General features: G+C 45.3%; 1 protein-coding gene and 1 long non-coding RNA gene across 2 annotated transcripts in view; both read left to right on the forward strand.

The window, feature by feature from the left end:
• Positions 1 to 3970, forward strand: part of LOC147574763 (uncharacterized) — an 84619-nt gene extending 80649 nt beyond the window's left edge. Inside the window, exon 6 of the long non-coding RNA XR_015243297.1 lies at positions 3870 to 3970. This is a non-coding gene — a long non-coding RNA (uncharacterized LOC147574763). The remainder of the gene's footprint in view (positions 1 to 3869) is intronic.
• A 2816-nt stretch (positions 3971 to 6786) lies between these two features.
• LOC147574764 (spermatogenesis-associated protein 31D4-like) lies at positions 6787 to 13713 on the forward strand. The gene is given in 6 exon segments (XM_086685075.1): positions 6787 to 7670; positions 8477 to 8522; positions 9075 to 9135; positions 9419 to 9996; positions 9999 to 11265; positions 11267 to 13713. Coding segments are annotated over 6 exon segments (4500 nt in total). The 5' UTR covers positions 6787 to 7529; the 3' UTR covers positions 13674 to 13713.
• Positions 13714 to 20494: the final 6781 nt, after the last annotated feature.

Below are 20494 nucleotides of genomic sequence, written 5' to 3' on the forward strand. Positions count from 1 at the left end.
GAGAGGGAGGGAGGCAAACCACAAGAGATTTAAATACAGAGAACTGCAGGTTGATGGTGGGGGAGGGAGGTGAAAGTGGGTGATGGGCATTGAGGAGGGCACCTGTTGGGATGAGCGCTGGGTGTTGTATGTAAGCCAATCTGACAATTATATTTTAAAAAATGAATTTGGAAAGTTAGCTGGGGTAGTGATAATTTTAGCCATGTGTCCATGAATCCAGGGAAAACCTAAGGTACAATGACCTATTGATCCTGGAGGGAGCCAGGGCCATATATTAGTTCCACATATCCAGTTAGTTCCATTTGGAGCTAGCCATCTGATCCCAGGTTGCCCTATCCAAATAGTAGCAAACCAGTTGGTAGCCTGAAGTACAATTGTTTGGGAGCATGTTTCTAGTGGTAGCCAACCTAGATAACGTGTGTTACTTGCCCAGGTATCATATGTATGATTTCTTTGTTCCTAGCCTAAAACTGCCTTTTGGCTGAGCTGTATAATGGTGGGTGTGAGCCATAGGAATATATCTCAAATTTGATATGTCATTTTCAGTATAGTGATAAGTAGGGTTTTGTAACTTAGGGACTTGTTGGTGGACATTAATTTGTGGGTTTGCAAAATCAGTTAATATTCTAATAGTTTGAGGGTATGAAAAAGTCTGGTTATGTCCCCGCAAATTCCACGTTTTATTCATCATGGGCTGGGAAGAAACATTTTGATTGGTAATAGGTTTATCTTGAAATATAGTATCTTCATATATTATCTCTGAAATGTAAGCATACAGGGAGTGCCAGTTGTAACGTCGTACTAGATGTACTCAACATGGGCAAAACTCCACACATCCAGCAAGCCATCTGATTTTGTAGTTCGGCATAATGCTGTGCCCACTGCAGAAAGGAATTTGTCAGCTAAGATACGTGCATAGAGAATAAAGAGAAAATATTCAACCTTCATTGTCGTTTGAAGAGGAGTTTGAGATCTTCTACAGGATCACAGGAATAAGAAGGCACATTTGTTTGCTCATTGCTTCCTGTGAAGGAGGTATAGGTTTTATTCTGCATATGTGAGTCCATGAAGATTGCCCCTATAATTTTACTGCAGTGGGAATACATAATATGACCCAATATGGGCCTTTCCATTTTGGAGTTCAGTCTCCTGCTGTATTTGACTTCCAATCCTTTAGATAAACCATGTCTCTAGGACTTACATGGGGTGGGTTTTCAGTTACAGTTAAATCAAAACCAAATCAAAATCAAAAAATTCAAAATATGAATTAGATCAGCCTCAAGTGAATAATTTAATAATATAATCTTCATCTACTAACAAGTCCACTGTAAGAAATGGTTTTCCATATAACAACTCAAAAGGGCTGAGTCCCAGAGGTTGCTCTGAAGTGGTTCTTGCTCTGAAAAGTCCTATTGGTAAAAGAGTAACCCAATTTTGCTGGGTCTCTAAGCTAAGTTTAGCATGGTGTCGTTTTAAAGTATGATTAGCTTTGTCCACCTTTCCAGAAGATTGTGGATGTGAAGCTGAATTTAGAAAATATTTGATTTGTAATGCCTGTGCTATTTGTTGGGTTATTTGTGTAGTAAAAGAAGGACCATTGTCACTTTGCAGGGATTACGGAAGGCCAAATCTGGGAATACTTTCTCATAGTGAAACTTTGGTTACTACTTTGGCCTTTCCAGTTTTGCATGGAAAGGCCTCGATCCACCCGGTGAAAGTATCAACAAACACTGATAAGAATTTATAGCCTTTGCAAAGAGGCATCTGTGTAATCAAGCTGCCAGTCCTCTCTTGGATATGATCCACACCTTTGGTTTGGTTTAAAAGTGGGGGTGGGTGCAGACTGCACTCTCTGGGTTTACCTGTGCACAAACAACACAGGATTGGCAGACCTGTTTTATCATAGCTGTTAAATTTTCTCCATCAAACACATTGCTGATTAAACGTCTTAGAGCATCTTTGCCCAAATAGGTAGCTTGGTGTAAACTTTGTATTACCTTCCATTGATTAATTTTGGGTATAAAGATTTTTCCCTCGCTGTTAACAAACCAGTTCCGTGTATCTTTAGTGTAACCTCATTTCTGGGCTATGAGGATCTCCTGGTCTGAATAGATTGGAGTTATGGACTCCATTGAGGGTAAGACTGGCATTAGATTTAGTGTCTGTTTATTTTGTCCTGCCAATTTGGCTGCACAGTCTGCTAAATTGTTTCCTTTATATTCTAGGGTCATATCCTTTGATGACCTTTCAGGTGAATCACAGCTACCTCCTTATGTAGGTGTACAGCCTCAAGAAGAGCAAGAATTTCAGGCCCATATTTGATTGTGGAATTATGGCTTGATAACAGTCCCCTTTTCTTCCAAGTTGCTCCATGGTCATGTAACACCAGAAAGGCATATTTGGAGTCAGTAGAAATAGTAATTTTCATACCCTTTGCCAATTGAAGAGCATGAGTAAGTGCTATTTAGTTCAGCCTTTTGAGAAGAAGTGTTGGTAGAAGGGCTTTTGCCTCAGTGGTCTTAATTAAACTATTGCATATCCAGCTTTTCTTTCTCCTTTATCCATGAAGCAACTACCATCAGTAAACCAACTGTCATCTGCATTTTTAATAGGGGAGTCCTTTAAATCTGGCCTGCTAGAGTAAACAAGATCAATAATTTGTGAGCAATCATGCTCTATCCTGGAAGTATAAATGTCAGGTCCAGGCATAAGGGTAGCTGGGTTTAGAATCTGGCATGCTTTAAGGATTATTTCAGGCATATCTAAAAGCATAGCCTGGTATTTAGTTAGTTGGCCTCTCATCATGCATTGGTAGCCCTTAGTCTCTAGGACACTCTGGACTCGATGTGGAGTCGTCACTGTCAGGGACTGTCCCATACTAAATTTTGAGGCCTCGTCTACCAGGAGGGCTGTTGCAGCCACTGCTGGAAGACAAGCAGCCACCCTGGGGCTACTTTTCAAGTAACTTTGAAACGGAGTCCACCGCTTTTGTCTCATTTCCTAACTTCTGAGTAAGAACTCCCAAGGCTTGTCCCTGTTTCTCTGGTACGTATAAAGTAAAAGTTTTTTCCAAAACCAGGGCTGATGAAAGCCTAGCCTTTAATGTTTGAAAAACCAGCTGGTAAGCTTTTATCCAGAGTAAAGTTTCCTCAATTAAGGGGAAATCCAGGAATCCATATATGGCAAAAACCTGCCATACCTAGGAAAGTACTTTTTTTTTTTTTTTTTTTTTGGAGTTGGGTGTCCAAGGTGTAATATAGCCTTTTTCCTGTCAAAGGACATGGTATAGTGGTGACCTGGTGTTTGCTCATATCCCAAATATTTTCTTTTGTTTGGATATTTGCATCATTTTTGGAGAGACACGATATCCTGTCTGCCAAGAAATTAAGTAAAGTTATGGAATTGCTATCAGACATTTCCTTTGTGGGACCACAGATTAAGATATCATCCACATATTGGACTATAGGTCCTTGAGGCAGGGCGATATCATGAAGATCTTTGCTGAGTACAGCCCTGAATAATTGAGGACTGTCTTGAAATCCCTGAGGCAGGACTGTCCAAGTTAATTGAGCAGCTTGTGGGCTAGAGGGTGAGGCCCACTCAAAGGCAAATAGTGGCTGCATTTCCAGACTCAGAGGAATGAAAAAGAAGGCATCTTTTAAATCCAATATCGTAACCAGTTGGCATCACCAGGGATGTCAAGGTAAGGCTTTAGCTCTCCAAGTATTAAAGAGAATAAGTCACCCTCTTCTTTAGTAAGAGGAAATCTGCTTCCCAGTTTATACATTAAGTCTCATCCAAGTAATAGAGTGAGACAAGACAGAAGAACTAGGAAAACATGAGTAACCGATTGATTTTTATATTTACAGGTGAAAGGCATTGTCTGATGGCACGTTTTAGTTTCCCCTTCTATGCCAACAATTTAATGGTTAGAAAGACAAGTAGGACTGGAATGATGAATAAGAACAGAGTAAGTGGTTCTTGTATCAATAAGGAAATTGATAAACTTACCTCCCACATCCAGGATAATCTGAGGCTCAGTCATCTTGATGTCAGAGGGAGCTGGACCAGCCTCAGGGACCCATCATGTCAGATTTTCCAGTGTCAGCTCTTGGGCAGGGAAGTGAGTGCCTGACCTCCCCTTTCTCTGGAGATGAGGACAGTCTCTCTTCCACTGTCCTTCCTCTTTACAAGCAGGACATGGTCCAGGAAGAGAGCTCTTGTTGAGAAATTCTTTGTTCCAGTATCCCACTTGGTCACATCTGAAACATGATCTTTTATCTGGAGCCCACCCTTGACCTTGCCCGTGGTTAGTCCGGTGTTGTTGGGAGTTCACAATAGTGGCAGCCAATATTTGAGCCTATATCTTACCCTGTAATTTAGCCCTCTGGTCCTGTCCCTGTCTAACTGCCATATCTCTATTATTAAAAGCTCCTGTAGCCACCTCCAAGAGGTATTGAGTAGGAGTTTGAGGGCCTAAAGCCATTTTAGTTAGTTTCTGACATATCAGGTGCAGCAGATTGGTTTATGAAATGCAGGTTTAAAATGGCCACTCCCTCAGGTGTAGTTAGGCCCAAATTTGTATAGTCATGGATAGTTTCTACTAATTGACACTGAAATACAGTGGGATTTTCATCAACTCCTTGGGTGACCCATTGAATCCTGTTACAGTATACAGGTTTAGGGAACCCCTTTTTCTTTCCTTCTATCAGGTAGATAATCATACAATTTTGTCTTTCCCTTCCATGATTATCCTCCTGGTAGTTCCCGTGGGGTTCAGTGTTTGGAGCAGCAGAGCCCCCCACTGGATAGCGTTCACTATCTCTCATCGCTACTTCATTAGCGAACTTCTGGGCTCATGCCCAAATTTGTTCTTCTTCCTCGGGGGTACAACAATGAGCTAGTATGATATATGTATCTTGCCAAGTGAAATCAAACATAATAGATACTTGTTGAAAGTCCTCAATAAGTTGAGAAGGGTTCTCAGAATACTGTCCTAGTTGTTGTTTTATCTGAACTAGGTCTGTCATGGAGAAGAGCACATGGACTCTAAATTGTGCCCATTTCTCCATTAGTGGTCTCCCTAAGAGGACGCATTCCAAACTTGGGTGGAACTCCTGGAAGATAGGGGGTTCCGCTCCTAGTATGTCTAGCTGGACTGGAGGCAGAGCGGTCTTGGGGTCTATAAGGAGAAGGGATAGTAACAGAACAAGCCTCCTCTTTGTTTGGACAAGCCAGTGATTGCCCCCGAAGCCAAGGCTTACTAGGAGGAATGGACCTATTTAGACAATCATTATCCAGTATGTCCCAAGTGGGTCTATTAACCTGCTAGGTCATTAGGCACATTCTGCAAGAGGCCCTCAGGTCCAATTCCTCATTTAGAGCCATAAAAGCCTGGACATGGGGGACTTCAGTCTACTTGTCTTGCTTCTTGCAGAAGAGATTCAAACAATAGATCATATTGAAACTTAATGTCCCATTAATGGCCACTTTCCTTGTCTCCTAAGGGGTACTGAGGCCATCCATGTCTTGTTACAGTAGGAGATTAGTTTTTCTTCTTTAGTTCTTGTAATCCAAATTGTTTCCAGTGGGCCAAAAGGCATCCGAAGGGAGATTCCTTGGGGACAGAAGAAGAGGCTCCCATGCTTCTCCGTAGGAGAAAAGTAGAGAGAAAAGAGAGAGAAGGTCCATTAACCCTGAGAATGCCCCCCAACTCCCAGGTGGCATCCCTTGTGCAGGATATATCAAAGGTTCCTGGTGTCAAAGTGACCGGAGGTGTTTCTTGAAGTTGCTATGACCACCAATCAGCCAACCAAGGACTCCTGAAGGGTGAATGCTACCATCCCCCTGCTTCCCCATTGCATTCTAGATTACAGACAGGTGCCTGTTGTAGGAACCAAAATAATGTACCCTGAAAGCAGTGCCCTAAAAGGCCATGCCTTGAAGAATATGCCCTGATGGCCATGCCTTGATTACCTAGTCTTTGATGAGCATGCTGTGGAGGCCATGCTTTAGTTTCTCGAAAAACCTAAGATTTTTAGCCCATGAAAAACACTAGAACATTTATGGGGGGGTGGGGGAGAGCTACCCCATTTTGTATTTTAAGTAGTTAGTAGAGGATATTGACTGAAAACGGTAAAGATAGGAATCCATCATGATCTAAGTGACATTCCAACACATACAGCCTTTAGAGCCAACTTCCCTAGAAAACGGTCCCTGACTGGGTTTTAATTCAATCAGGTACTGATTTGGCTGGCTCCCAGTGGAGGTCTCCCAGCCTGAAGCAGCTAGACCAGAGATGTGGAGGGGATCACATTAGACCAATGAGGAGGAAACCTCACATGAGAGTCTTAAGATGGGCAGCTGTCCTGGTTAGTTAGGTGGCTGTCCCATGCCCAAGACAGACAACTTTGTATAAAGGACAAGAATAAAGAGAGGGCATCAAGTTTCTGGGTCTCATTACCATTCTAGCCAGGGTACTAACTTCCAGCCAAAAGGCAGGCTTTCTTCTCTCTGTAGAGTAGCCATGGGTTAGAGAATTGCAGCCTGAGAAATCAATATGAAAGTGTTCCAACAAGACCATATTTCTCGAAAAGCCCCTGAAATAAGAGTAAAGGAAGAAAAGAGAGAGTATACTCACTGAATTTGCACCGGCTCAGAGTCCCAATGAAAAGACTCAACGTGCCATGCTGGGGACCAAATGATGAAGTTTTGAGGTGATGGTGGGGGGGATGGTCTGGAGCCGATGGCCAAGAAAGAATTCTTGAAGACGTCTTTGGTACAAAAAGGTGGTTTTATTAAAGCACAGGGACAGGACCCATGGGAAGAAAGAGCTGGACTATAAGTGTTGGGGGATACTTTTATGGAGTAGGGGGAGACGAAGTCAAGAGAGAGTTCCTAAAGGGATTTTCATAGTCTAAAGACACAGATAATTGGAGGCCTGGCTATAGTCAGGATAAGGTTGTTTTTCCCTCAGGCAAAGCATTAACATTAAGACAGTAGGGGGTTCCTGGACATTAGGCTGTTGACAGGATTGCCTTTTTCTGGTGAACTGGTGGAGACTCTTTATCAGTTCAGCCATTTGTTTTTTGTCCTTTCTTGGTTTTGAGTAGCCTGGAGTTATCTAAGGAATATCACACATTGCCCACAGTTGGCAGGTAGGGGATTGTGTGCTAGCTTGTGCTTGGCCCCTCAGCCAGCCTCACGCTCCCGCTCCCTCGTCAATAGGATGAAAAGATGAGGTAGGAAAACAGGATGGCAGGGTAGGGCAGAGGGACCTGCAGGAGGAGAGGTGGAGGGACCTTCTGGGCTGGTAGGTGGGGGAGGGGCTTTGGGCACACCCTCTCCAATTGTCCCCTCCCCCAACCCTCAGAAACCTTTTGTGACTTTTCAGTGCTCTGTGATGTAAGCCTGGAGAGTTATATAGTCAGGCATCGGCACACTCGGAGCTCAGTTATAGGCAGCCTTGCGATTCAGTTACCTATAGGCAGCTTTGTGATGCTCTCGTTTCAGAATAGTGCTACTGAACCATGTTGTGCTTTGGCTCAACATGCTTCGAGACTGACCCCAACTTCACCTTCTTGTATGGGTTGGGGTTGCTTCTTCTGTTTCTGTGCTGCTACCTGATGGGGATTCCATTTCCAACTGGGAACACGAAACCCATCCAAAAGGTAAGGAATCCTGGGGGAGTCCTGAACAGACATTCGTATTGTTTCTACTTCTAGCCCCAAATTTTAAAATGAGATGGTAGGATTAGACACAACTAAAATGGGAAGTCTAAAAGGAGAGACGTTCACTCCTCTAGGAAGAGAGATCTGGCAGGGCTAAGGGTTAAGAAAGTACTAAGGTTTAGTACTTATCTGGCTGTGGTGGCGGGTCTTGGATAAAATCCCAAACATAAGGATTCTGTAGTCTTAGTTTGGGTTTAGAGAGTATGGGATGTGTGTAAGAGAACAAGGTTCCCCAGCACTTGATCATGGGTCACCTTCTCATGTAAGATTTCACTCGACCGAGCCTTCATGTTGGGCTGATCAGGAGAAGACTGCTAAGCCTCTGAGACACACTGAGCAGAGACTAGGGTCCAAGCTCTGTCCCAGGACACAGGGTCCTACCTGATGGAGCACTGATGTGACTGTTGGTCCTCAGTTTCTGTTTTTTTTTCCTTTAAGTTAGAAAGTATACACATGCGCACGTGCACGTACACGTACACACACACACACACACACACACACAGAGGGTGGCCCCAGGAGGAGCAGAGAGAGGGAGAGAGAGAATCCCAAGCAGTCTCTGTTCTGACAGCACAGATGGGGACCTTGAATTCACTGGAGACCAGTGAACAGAGATCATGACTTGAGCTGAAATCAAGTGTCAAATGCTTAACTGTCTGAGCCACCCAGGCACCCCAAGAATGTCTCCATTTCTGAGAGCAGAGTGAGAGATGAGTCCCAGGCTCCTCATTCTTTCATTTTCATTCTAGTGTCAAGGCAGAGCCAAGAGGAGGAGGAAAGGCGGTACACTGAAAGGTAAGGTTCTGCTTGTTCTACATGAGCTCTCCAAGGGTGACCCTTCCTGTCCTTCCCATGAGGTTCCAGTTCCATGATTTCTGAGGATGTCAGCTACTAGACACAGCACCCCTCTGAAAATGGAGGCCTCAGAACACTCAGAACTGGAGGCCCTTAGATTCCTGGCTCTGCCCAACCCTGAGTGTGGAGCCATGGTGGACCTGGGCAATCAATGGTTGTTGCCCAGTGGTGGCCGTGTGAGATGTCAGGAGTCAGAACTTCTGTCTCCTGATTTTGTGCAAGACCCCGTGACATCACAGATACTCAGGATTCCTCCCTGAGGTAACCACGGACTTCTGTGCTTCACAGAGGTGGTGTGAGCATCACATGATGTAATGTAAATGAAATACTTTAATGCGATACCATGTGTCACATCATTGACCATTTGACCTCATCTACCGATTATTGGGACATTCAGAATCTAATATCGCAAGGGTGTCTCACAAAGGGACTCCTGTATAATACCTGTGTTTCTACCTTCACTACATATAACCCACTCTCCTGGTTTCCCAGGTTGGAAATGCCTTCAGAGAGAAGAGGAAGAGATAAGGAAGCTGATGAGTAATATAAGGAGGTGACTACTCTCTCCCCTTCTATCCTGATCCCTCCTAGAGCATGATTTATGCAATTGTATGAATTCAGTGCAACCTGCCAGTCATGGGAGGGGGGTAGCCATAGGAATGGGTACGTGAATGAGGGCCCTGGGGTGAAGGTTACTGAGTGTATTATGAAGTCATAAATGTGGGGCATTGTGAAGGAGCAGCAGGCTTCAGGTGGCCCCTCCCTTGGCAGGTCAGCAGGTGCTCCTTCCCTTGTTCTGGCCCTGGCTGCAGCTTTGTACCTCCTGTCTCCTGCAGCCCCCTAGGCCGGCAACGTGATACAATCCACTTTCGTCAACTGTTATGTCCAGACCCCTTCTGTGAGGTGTGTAATAACACAACTGCTGAGATCAATTGGATGCTGTACCCAGAGGCCCTCGAAGATGCTACTTCCTTGGGTTCCACAGCTCCTGTGACTGACTCATTGTTCACTTCATCCCCTGCCTTCTCAGCAGACCCTCCAGGAGACCTAACATCAGCTTCTCTGCCTGAGCTTTCCCTGCCACTTGCCTCCACCTTCCCACCTAACCCAATGACCCCCTTGGCTGACTATGTTCCACTCTCACCACCGGATCACTCTTTGCCACCACAGCCTTGTCCTCCCTTGGAATCTGATTTCCCTGAGGACCATTTCCCAGCCCAACCCCTTACCGTTTCCCCTCTCCCACCATGTGATGCTCAGACAGTGGACCCTGTTGTTCAACCAGAGGCCAAATTGTCTCTAAATACCATCTTCTCTCTTGACTCCACCGTTTCCCAAGATGTCAACTCCTTATCGGAGTTGTCCCAGACAAAGAATCCCACTGAGACCTGTGCTTGTCATCATGCACCACCAACCCTGTTTCACCACCACCAGACAGCACTTTAACTGTGGCTCAATCTAAATCAATTTCCATCACCTTGAAGCCTGTTCCGGAGAACTCATCTCCAGATGGCCCTGTTGGATTGTCCACTCATATCCCAACAACCACAGGCATTGACCATGCAAGCTTGTGTGTCTCAGACTTCTCTTGGTGGAAAACTCATGCCAAAGACTTCTTCCCTTCTACCTTGGCTCAATGTGATTTCAGCCAAGAGATTCTTGCCCTCCGTTCTGAGGCTTCTTCCAGGGGAGACCCTGTGGCCTACGTTGTAGAGCCTGGTAACCTGTCTTTCCTCAGCCCCGAAGTCCTGGTACTTCTGGAGAAACAAGTCCAAAAGAGGAGTGATTTCTTGATATGGAAGGGAAAGAAGGGTTCTTTTCCAAAACAACTCAGGCCAGACTACACACTAAATTCTTTGGGAAAAATGTCAGAGTCCGTTGCTGCCCAGCCTGGCTTGGCAGCCTCCCTTCCTTTCTGGAACAGCAAAGACAAATCAAAGGAGCTGCGTGTGCATCAGCAGCCCCCCTATCCTACAACCTTGGTAGAGGTCCATTTACAGCAAACACCTTTGCAGCTCTTCTGGGGTCTCCCAACTCTGCATACTGAGTCTTTGCCCTCTGTTGCCCATGTCTCAGAGGATCGTTCCTCAACCTTTATTTTCAATAGAATCTCTACCTGCACAGACCAGGAATCCCCAGGACTTCCCCCTCCACTTCCTCAGGCCCTGCCTGAGATCCAGCCTCAATCCCTGCCTCAACCCCAGCCTCAACCCCAGCCCCTGCCTCCCACTCAAGTCCAGCCTGAGACCTACCTTCAATCCCCACTCCCAATCCTGCCATCTAGTCCTCTACCCCAGATTAAGAGCTGTGGAGTGTGTTTTCATAGACCCCAGAATGAATTGGAGTCTCTCATCTCCTCTGAAATTCAAGACCTAGAATGGAATGTTTTGCAGAAGCAACAGGCAAGTTTGTGGGGTTTACCCGCTGTGGTTCAAAGATCCCATGAGGCCTTTTGTCCTTCAGCTCCTAACCTGTCTAACCGCCGGGCCATCCAGGCCCATGGTGCAGTCTCTATCCTTCCTCGACAGTTTCCTCTCAGTGATGAGCTTCGTAAGAAACTAGAGCATCACCTCCGAAAAAGGCTCATCCAGCACCGGTGGGGCCTTCCCCGCAGGATCCATGAGTCTCTATCACTGATGAGGCCTCCGAAGAATTTTTCAAACATACCTGAGATGGGGCACTATCGTAGACTCCCAACAGACCTCTAAGAGTCAGAGTAGCAACACTCTAAATGTTGGGTTGAGCCCACCTGAAAGCTTCCATGAGGGGGACTCAGAAATGCTTCAGCTAGAGGACCCCTTTGGGAAGGATCTGGGAAACAACCCAGAGAATGGGCCAAAAGATCATCTGTTGAGTGACCCAGAGAGCTCTTCAGATAAGGGTATGGGGTATGATGCTGAGGAAGAACTTATGAGCCCATCCGAGAATACATCAAGGGCATCTGTGGAGAGACTAGGCCAAAGGCAACTTGAAAATGTCCTCAGAATACATCTGAGCAAAAAGTTGGAGGAAATCAATGAGGGTCAGCTCCCCGGGACCGTGCATAGTTCATGGCACACTATGAATCAGACATTGCTTCATCCTGAGAAATCCCACACTGAAATACAACAGAGAGTTCTGCCACCATCAGTGGGTGGGGAATATTGCCTGAATACCTCCCGGGAGCTTTCCTTCATTGAATCTAATGCACAGCAGATGCTGGAGTCCCATATTAAACAATTCCATCATAGAAAGGTAGGGGGCCTTCCCCCTAAGGACCTTGAATCCATAGCTATCTTTAAATTGAAAGAGGCCCCATCCCAGTCCTTATCCCATTCGAACCTTCCCTGCTCAACCAACCTGATTTCTGAGGCCAACTCTAAATCTGGGGACTTCAAGTCCCTTAGAGGAAGCTTTAAATCTCTCCATGGAGACAAAGTGGGAACAGCAAATTCAGCCCCCATCCTGGATCATTCTCTCTCTGCCACCTCAACTGTGGGCAAGGAAGGACAGGGAATCCCAGCAAAATCACCGCGTCCTATCAACCATGGGCTTGCAGAAAAAGTTCAGAAAATGAAGGATGGCAGACAGACTCTTCAACCTATCAGACATAGCAGCATAGGCAAAGCAAGCCAGACACAGACTGTGCCAGCCAACAGAATGCCCTCAAAGCAGCCCGCAAGGCAAGCTGGCACCAGGCGTGAGCCAAAGGATAAGACCGTAAATCCCAGCGATAGAGTCAAGATGCAACAGGGCAAAATGGTAGTGAATCCAGAACCTGTTTCTGTGCCCAAAGTGTCCAGGCAGTTATTCAGGGCTGAGGAGCTAGATGGGCGTCAATCAAAACCTAGAGATAGCTTGACAACCAGCCAGCCAGGAAGCCCCCAAATGATAAATGTGAATGCAAATAAGGACAAACGTACCATGACCATTAAAAGCCACCCACCAAACACATCAATTCCCCAAGATCCTAATTTAACAGAATGCCTGTATAAGGAATTAAATCTTAAATTGGAGCAAAGAGAGCAGAGCTGGGCCCAGAGCAAAGACAACGACCTGCCCCCCTCGACTTCCAAGGCCTCCCTGACTCATGACCAGGAGGACTCCAGTGGGGACATGGGAGCTTCCCAGGTGCTTCACGTCCGTGTGCAGGACACAGGAATTAGTACGGAACAGCAGCAGGATACGTGGGTCCCTAAGCATGTCTTAAGGAAGCACCAGCACAAGAATCTCCCACCAGCTACAGAGACAGTGAGCCCTCCATGTTCCAAAGCACAAGAGTTTGGTGGAGGGGATGCAGGGTTGGGGACATCCCAGCCTATAAGGAAGAGTTGCCCTCCTCGGGACGTGGCACTGGCGGAGAAGCCTAGGAGCCATTCCTCCCGCACCCTATCACAGAAGGGTCAGCCTCCCCCTGAAAGCCTTTTTAGAAAAACAGTGAAGGCTATATTACAATGGCTGAATCCTGGCAGAAAGTGCAAAAGACAAGAAAACTCCCAGGAAAAGGGCATCCTGCCATGTGTGCAAAGCAGAGGCATGGTTCAAGGTAGAGCTGCCTTTACTGGGAGGACCAAAGCTCAGAAACTCAGGAAAGATGTTGGGAAGTTCTTAGAAGAGAAGATGGGGCACCGGCATGCTACAGATAGTGCCTGTCCTCAACAGCCCCTTCTGTCCTCAGCCAAGTTTGGGAAACCTCGGAAGGAAGCACAAGTACAGGCCCAGGCACAGCCTGCCCAGGGGCCTCCTCTCAGCTACAGGGCTCCCTCCTGTAAAGAGAGATATACCAAGTCCTGTCACCAAGAAGCTGTCTTTGTGGGCCACAGCCATTCTCTAAGTATTAGACAGATCAAGGACAAGGGCAGACACCCCCAGGAAGCTGTGGCACTTAAGGGCCAGCTGTTGTGTCAGAACCATCGCCTGTCTGTGCCCCACAGGGAGCCTGTGCCCCACCCACACTGCACCTGCAGGCATCAAGCTGGCCAGGGGCCTCCAGCCACTCTCACCACTGCTAAAGGCACGGTATTCGGAGATCTGTGTCTATCATTTAGACAGAAAACCCTTCTCCAGAATTTCGAGAGGGGGAAATTTCCCAGCCCGAATCCCACAAAATAATCCCTTTGATTCTCCCCAATAAACATTCCTCTAACAGTGAGGTCTGTTCTGTGTACTGTGTTGGTTCAAGGTGACCAGTCCCCCTGTTGAGGGGGATCTCTTGGGGGACCATGTAGTCCAAGCCCATTTCCTCTCTGATGAAATTTGAGGAGATGGGCTCTGTTCTCCTGCCTCTTAGCAGCTCTCTCCTTTACCCTCATTGAACGATTTATACCTTTTAGAGTAAGTCTTCTCTATCTGAGGAGGATCAAAGACAGGTATAGTTTTCAGAACATAATGATTAAGCCACTGTTTCCTTCTTGCCTGTTAGTGTTACAGTGGCTTCCAGTTACCAGAGGATCCCACAGGTGGGTGAACTCTGAATGGGAGTGTTTGGGCTGGTTGGGGTAGGGTCTAGGAACAGCATAGATGCTGCTTAAGCATCTGTCGTGTGGGTCATGTTTAACTTGACATGGGGGTTTCCTACTGGAGGCTGTCAAGCTTGGCACCCCGTTTTGGAGAAGGGGACCTTGGTTCCTTCCTTCCTTCTATCCACACTTGATGGCAATATACAAGATCTTGCCTTTAGTGTGGACAGTTCTGCCATTACGATGGAGGTACCACCTTTGATATTCATGGCCTTAGTGGAGCCAAGGTAGATCTCCTCCAGAAGACCTGCAGTTTATGAACCAGAGGTGAGTTCTACACTGTGCACCAGCATACAGATAATTGGGGGCTTTTCCATGGAATGCTGGTTTTTGTTTTTTGTTTTTTGGTTTTTTTGGCCAAGACAGCACACCTACCCACCCTTACAATAGGATTCTCCCACGCTTACAATAGGATTCTGGAGGGAAGGCGATGCCACATGAGGCTGGAACTCAAAAATGGAGTGAGTGTCCTAGTGAACGTTCAGTGTTAAAAAACCATTGAAGCCCTCTTTGAACAAGAAGATACAAATGTGGTATCCTTCTTGTCAAGGGTCATGCCATTGACCCTGCAGTATCTGAACATTAAGGTCACAGAAAGAATGCAGAGTCTGATTCTGTGGAGGTCCTGAGAGAGACAATAGGTGAGATGGGGCCCAGGGCAGGCAACATGAAGAGAAAGTACTGGAGGTTGTAACATCTATGTGGATAGATCAGCCAATAACCCAGTGTCCCAGTTTCTACATAATCTCATTTTAGAGTCCTTTACTGCCCATCCGGTGCAGTTACTGACACCCTGTAGATCTTAATACTCAGAATACTTCTGCCATCAGGAATATTATAGTCTGACATTCTGTCCTTTTACCTCCTCCTCCTATCCTTCCGGGTTATATGCCCCCTGGTACCAACTCCACATCATTCATTTTTCTACTTGTTGTCTATGTACCAAAGCCTTGTCTTCTTGATCATCTATCAGGTAACAACATTTAAAAAGCTCCAGGGGCACCTGGGTGGCTCAGTCGGGTAAGCGTCCAGCTTCGGCTCAGGTCATGATCTCGTGGTCCGTGAGTTTGAGCCCCACGTGGGGCTCGGTGCTAACAGCCCAGAGCCTGGAGCCTGCTTGGCATTCTGTGTCTCCGTCTCTCTCTCTGCCCCTTCGTCAGCTCACACTCTGTGTTTCTCCCTCTCTTCCTGAAAAATAAGCATTAAAAAAATTTAAAAAACAGGGTTGACTGGGTGGCACAGTCATTGTAGCGGCTGACTCTTGCTCTTAGCTCAGGTCATGATCTCACACAGGCTCTGAACAGAACCTGCTTGGGATTCTGTCTCTCCTTCTCTGCCTCTCCCCCACTTGTGTTCTCCCGGTGTCTCTCTCGAAATAAACATTAAAAAATTTTAAATAAGAACCTCCAGTACAAATGGGCCCCATCCAATCCCCTTTAGTCCTTCTTGTCTGGCAAATTCTCGTCTCTCTGCTTTTTCTAGAAATACCTTTCTCCAAGTTACTGATCACTATTGGAAATATCACAGTTGAGTCTATTGATGGCACAAGAAATTCAGTCCCAGCACTACTTGCAAATCATTCATTCATCTCACAAATACTTATCCCAGGCTTACATGGAAACAAAAGAATTGGAGTTAGGTCACTATTTCCTTCGTCTGTTCTCTTGCCAATTCTACTCAGATCTATTTTAAATTTCCTTCACTTTCCTCAACTTAGGCCCTCTTCATTTTCCCTGCAGATGTGCTGGACCACAGTTCACAGAGGAGCTAGAAAGCCATGAGATGGGAGCTCTTCATCAGAACACAACACAGCGAAACCTTCCAACAATATTTCCCCATTCCTCTTTCCTTCCCCAGTGTCGAAGGAAATACTCTTTATTGAGAGATCCCTAAATTCTAGTCTTGATGGGACTGAGCCTCCCTTGCCAGGTCTCCTCCTGCTCCTTTCCCTCTTTTACTTTTTTAAGCTGTTTTACTACAGAAATGTTTAAACATGCACAAGAGCAGCTAGAACAATAGAACTTCCCACATGCCCCTCACCCAAGTTGCACTATTATCATGTGGCAGGTGTGATTACGATTAAAGTGCAAAAGCCCATTGTAAGATCTTCCCATCTAGGGGCTCCTCAGTCGGTTAAGCATCTGACTCTTGGTTTAGGATCAGGTAATAATCTCAGGTTCACGAGTTCCAGCCTCACATCAGGCTCTGTGTTGCTGGTGTGGAGCCTGCTTGGGATTCTCTCTGCTCCTCCTCCTCCCTCTCTCTCTGCTCTCCCCCCCACCCACCTCGTGCTCTCTCTGTCTCTCTCTCTCTGTCTCTCAAAATAAACAAACATAAACAAACATCTTGCCATCCATCTCTAAGACATATGCTATGTGCCCATGTCAAAGCTCTCACATTTCTTTGATATTTATCACCTGTGGAACATACTTATTCACAATAGATGTACGCAGCATTGGTGCCAAAAAAGCACTGAGCTTATAGGCACTTTGGCAATCAGTTCTGCTCTGCCTTGCAGTCAACCCTGAGGAGCCCTTTGAGTGAATTCCTCACCTCCACATGAGAAGTAATCTTACAGAGCAAATTCAGGGCACGATCTCACTGTCCCTTCATCACACAGTAAGTATAACATGCAAAAGGTATAGAAGAACACTATACATGTTGATAAAGACTCAACACTGCTCTATGTGTTTTCAAATATTTAGAAGAAAAAATTTCCCGCCACTTTTAAACTGAACTATTGTGTTTCAAGTTAAACACAGTAGATCAAACACTCCTCTCTTTCCCCAAAGACCATTAAAAGTAAAAGATTAGATGAAAAAATGCTCGATGCCATTAGCCATCAGGGAAATGGAAATCAAAACCAGTATTTCACAGCACTTCACACCCACAAGGATGGCTAGAATCAAAAAGATAATCCAAGTGTTGGTGGGACTGTGGAGAATTTAGAACCCCATATGATGCCGGTGGGAATGGAAAATATTGCAGCTGTTTTGGAAAACAGTCTGGCAGTTGCTCAAAATGTTAAACATCCAGTTATCATATAACCCAGCAGATGACTCCTAGGTGTCTACTCGAGAGCACTGAAAACAGAGGTCTACACAAAAACTTGTATACAAACGTTCACAGCTATATTATTCATAACGTCACAAGATGGAAACAACACAAACATCCATCAACTGATAAATGGGTAAATAAAACAGGACATACCCACATGATACATTTTTTGGCAATAAAAAGACCAATACATGCCACAACATGGATGAACCTTGAAAACATGTTCAGTGAAAGAAGCCAGTCAGAAATGACCACACATGATTCCATTCACATGAAATGTCCAGAATAGGGAAATCGGGAGACAGAAAGTGGATTCAGCCTAGAGCTGGGGCCTGGAGGTGGGGTGGAGGGGGGCTGAGGGGAGAGGGGAATGATAGGCAAAAGGTTGCAGGTGTTTTTCTCTGAAGTCGTGGAAATGCTTTAGAATTGTGATGCACATGTCTGTGCATATACTGAAAATCATGGACGTATCCACGTCAAATGGGTGAATTATATGGTATGTGAAATATATTTCAATAAAGCTGTGGAAAAGAAGTACTTACGGATGACAAAAAAGGGGAGCGGGTAAGGAAAAAGATGTCAACACATTTTTGGAAGATGGGAATCTGGTGGAGGAGCAGTAACTGACTAGCAGAGCAAATGAGGTGCTAGCAAACCAATTCACACCGCAGAACCCAGAAGACAATAACCTGGAAGCACTAGCTAAAAAAGACCTTAGGGGTTCCATGTAGTATACATGATGACGTTTTGTCCTTCTTGTTTGTTTTATATTGTGCATAATTTCTAAAATATTTTTTCTTTCTTTTTTTGGTTTTGAATGGGGTTGTTCTTTGCCAGTATTTTGTTACAACCTTGGTGAAATGTTAGCATGCTTCATATGTGCAGACCATCCCAGGGTTCTTGTCTGGGACAGAGCTCGAGACAACTGTTTTAAAGTTGGCATTGCACACTTCTGGGGTCTGGGTATGGTGGCGGCAGCAGCTCCTGGAATCAAAGCCAGAAATCTCAAAGGTTGGGTTAAATTCATTTTTAAAGTATATATATTTGAAAATAAATTGTGGAGAAGTCGCATAGATGGTAGAGCCATATACCCTTTATCCAGATTTACCTACTAACAGTTTGAACTATTTACAATTCCTGTCTGCTTTCCTCCTTTCCCTTCTCTCTCCACACGACCGCACAGATACATGTATGAAAAACATACATACGTTCTTGAACGTTTGAGAATATATTTCATGCATCATGTACTTTCGCCCTGAATATTTCATTGTGTAATTCTTTTTTTTTTTTTAATTTAACGTTTATTTAGTTCTGACAAAGAGTGCACAAGTAGGGGAAGAACAGGGAGAGAGGGAGACAGGGAATCCAAAGCAGGTTCCAGGCTCTGAGCTGTCATCACAGAGCACGACATGGGACTCGAATTCACTGCCCGCGAGTTCACGACCTGAGATGAAGTTGGACGATTAGACAACTGAGCCACCCAGGCGCCCCTTCATCGTGTATTTCTTAAGAAAAGTTTCTCTTACAGCACAGTTATCGCAGTGATAACAGTTTAAAATTGACATAAAGTTTTTACTTTTGCATTCATATTACATTTTTGTCACTTTGTTTTTAAGTTTATTTTGAAGAGAGACTGCATGTGCCTGTGGCAGGGGAGGGGCAGAGAGACCAGGAGAGAGAGGATCTGATGTAGGACCTGAGACATCTGTGTAGAGCCCCAGGGGGTACTGGATCCCAGAAACTGTGAGATGATGACCTGAGCCGAAATCAAGAGTCAGATGCTTAACCCACTGAGCCATCCTGGTGCCCCCAATTTTGTGGATTTAAATCAAGTAACGTCCTTTGTGTAGTTTTTCTTAAACTTCCTTTACAGGATTCTGTCTAGAATCACATACTACACATAGTTGCTGTGTCTCTCTAGTTTCCTTTAATCTGGGTCAGTTTCTTAGGCTTTTTTATAATAAGGGCCCATTTTTGAAAACTATATCCGATGTGCCATATTTATAATCCCTCCTCACCTAGAAACTTTTTTTTTTTTTTTGGTGGAACAGATCTCGCTCGGATGTTAAAGGATATTGTTATAGTTGTGAGTGGGTCCTAGGAGCCTTAGGGACTGTCAGGACCACACTTTCTATTAAAAAGCAATACTGCGGGGCGCCTGGGTGGCGCAGTCGGTTAAGCGTCCGACTTCAGCCAGGTCACGATCTCGCGGTCCGTGAGTTCGAGCCCCGCGTCGGGCTCTGGGCTGATGGCTCAGAGCCTGGAGCCTGCTTCCGATTCTGTGTCTCCCTCTCTCTCTGCCCCTCGCCTGTTCATGCTCTGTCTCTCTCTGTCCCAAAAATAAATAAACGTTGAAAAAAAAAAAAAAAGCAATACTAGTGATGCAAAGATATGTGCAGGGATTTTCTTAACAGAGAAACCTCCTGCAGTCAAGGGAAGGTATGTGCCCCAGGCGGGCTGAGCTTGAAGTGTACCTTCCTTCTGGGTAGAGACAATGGTGAAGCTGTGGGTGCAGGAGAAGAGAGGTAAAGGAAGGAGTTACCATTACTGATAAACCCTCCTCATATCAGAGGGAAAGAACTGGGTGTCTGTGGCCAAGACTGATTCATCAGAGACGGAATGCAGGCAAGTCAAATAAGGAGATGATACAGGGCTTAATTTCAACAGTCTGTAATATAAATAATGAAGCTAGTTGTAAGGGGTACAACTATTAAATGACTAGCTAGCATGGGGAGATGAATACATATACACCATCAACAAGAATGACATTATTGTTAAAAAAGGGATGGAGATGTCAATAGGTATTTTGGTGAAACGTTAACAATTATGCAGGGAAAAACTAATGAAACTTTTCATGGAAGAAGTAACCACAGGTGTGATTCAAAATACTCCAAATGGTATTGTTACATATAATTACAATTGTGCTCATGAGACGTTATGCTGAAGAGAAGCCCGCTTCCTAGATTAAGATGAGTTTGGTCCTGTGGGCTGTGATTCAGCATTACTGCTCTGTAACAAAGGAACAATTAAAATTGTGGGGAGGGGCGCCTGGGTGGCTCAGGCCAACCAGTTGGTCTGACTCTTGATGTCAGCACAGGTCATGGTGTTGTGGCTCATGAGGTCCAGGCCCCCATCAGGCTGGAGGCTGCTTGGGATTCTCCCTCTTCTTCTCTACCCCTCCCCCGCTCATGCTCACAAGCCCTCTGTCCCTAAAAATAAAGTTTAAAAAATAAAAAAAAAATACAAATACTGAGGGGAGAGGTGGCATTAGGCAGAGAGAAGAGGGAGCCTCAGGGTGAGACACCGTATGGGTAGAAGAGACCCTCTAGGGCATGAATAGCCTAAGAGGGATATGGG

The sequence above is a fragment of the Puma concolor genome, chromosome D4 (assembly GCF_028749965.1).
Source record: "Puma concolor isolate L17-30 chromosome D4, mPumCon1.1.hap2, whole genome shotgun sequence".
Taxonomy (NCBI): domain Eukaryota; kingdom Metazoa; phylum Chordata; class Mammalia; order Carnivora; family Felidae; genus Puma; species Puma concolor.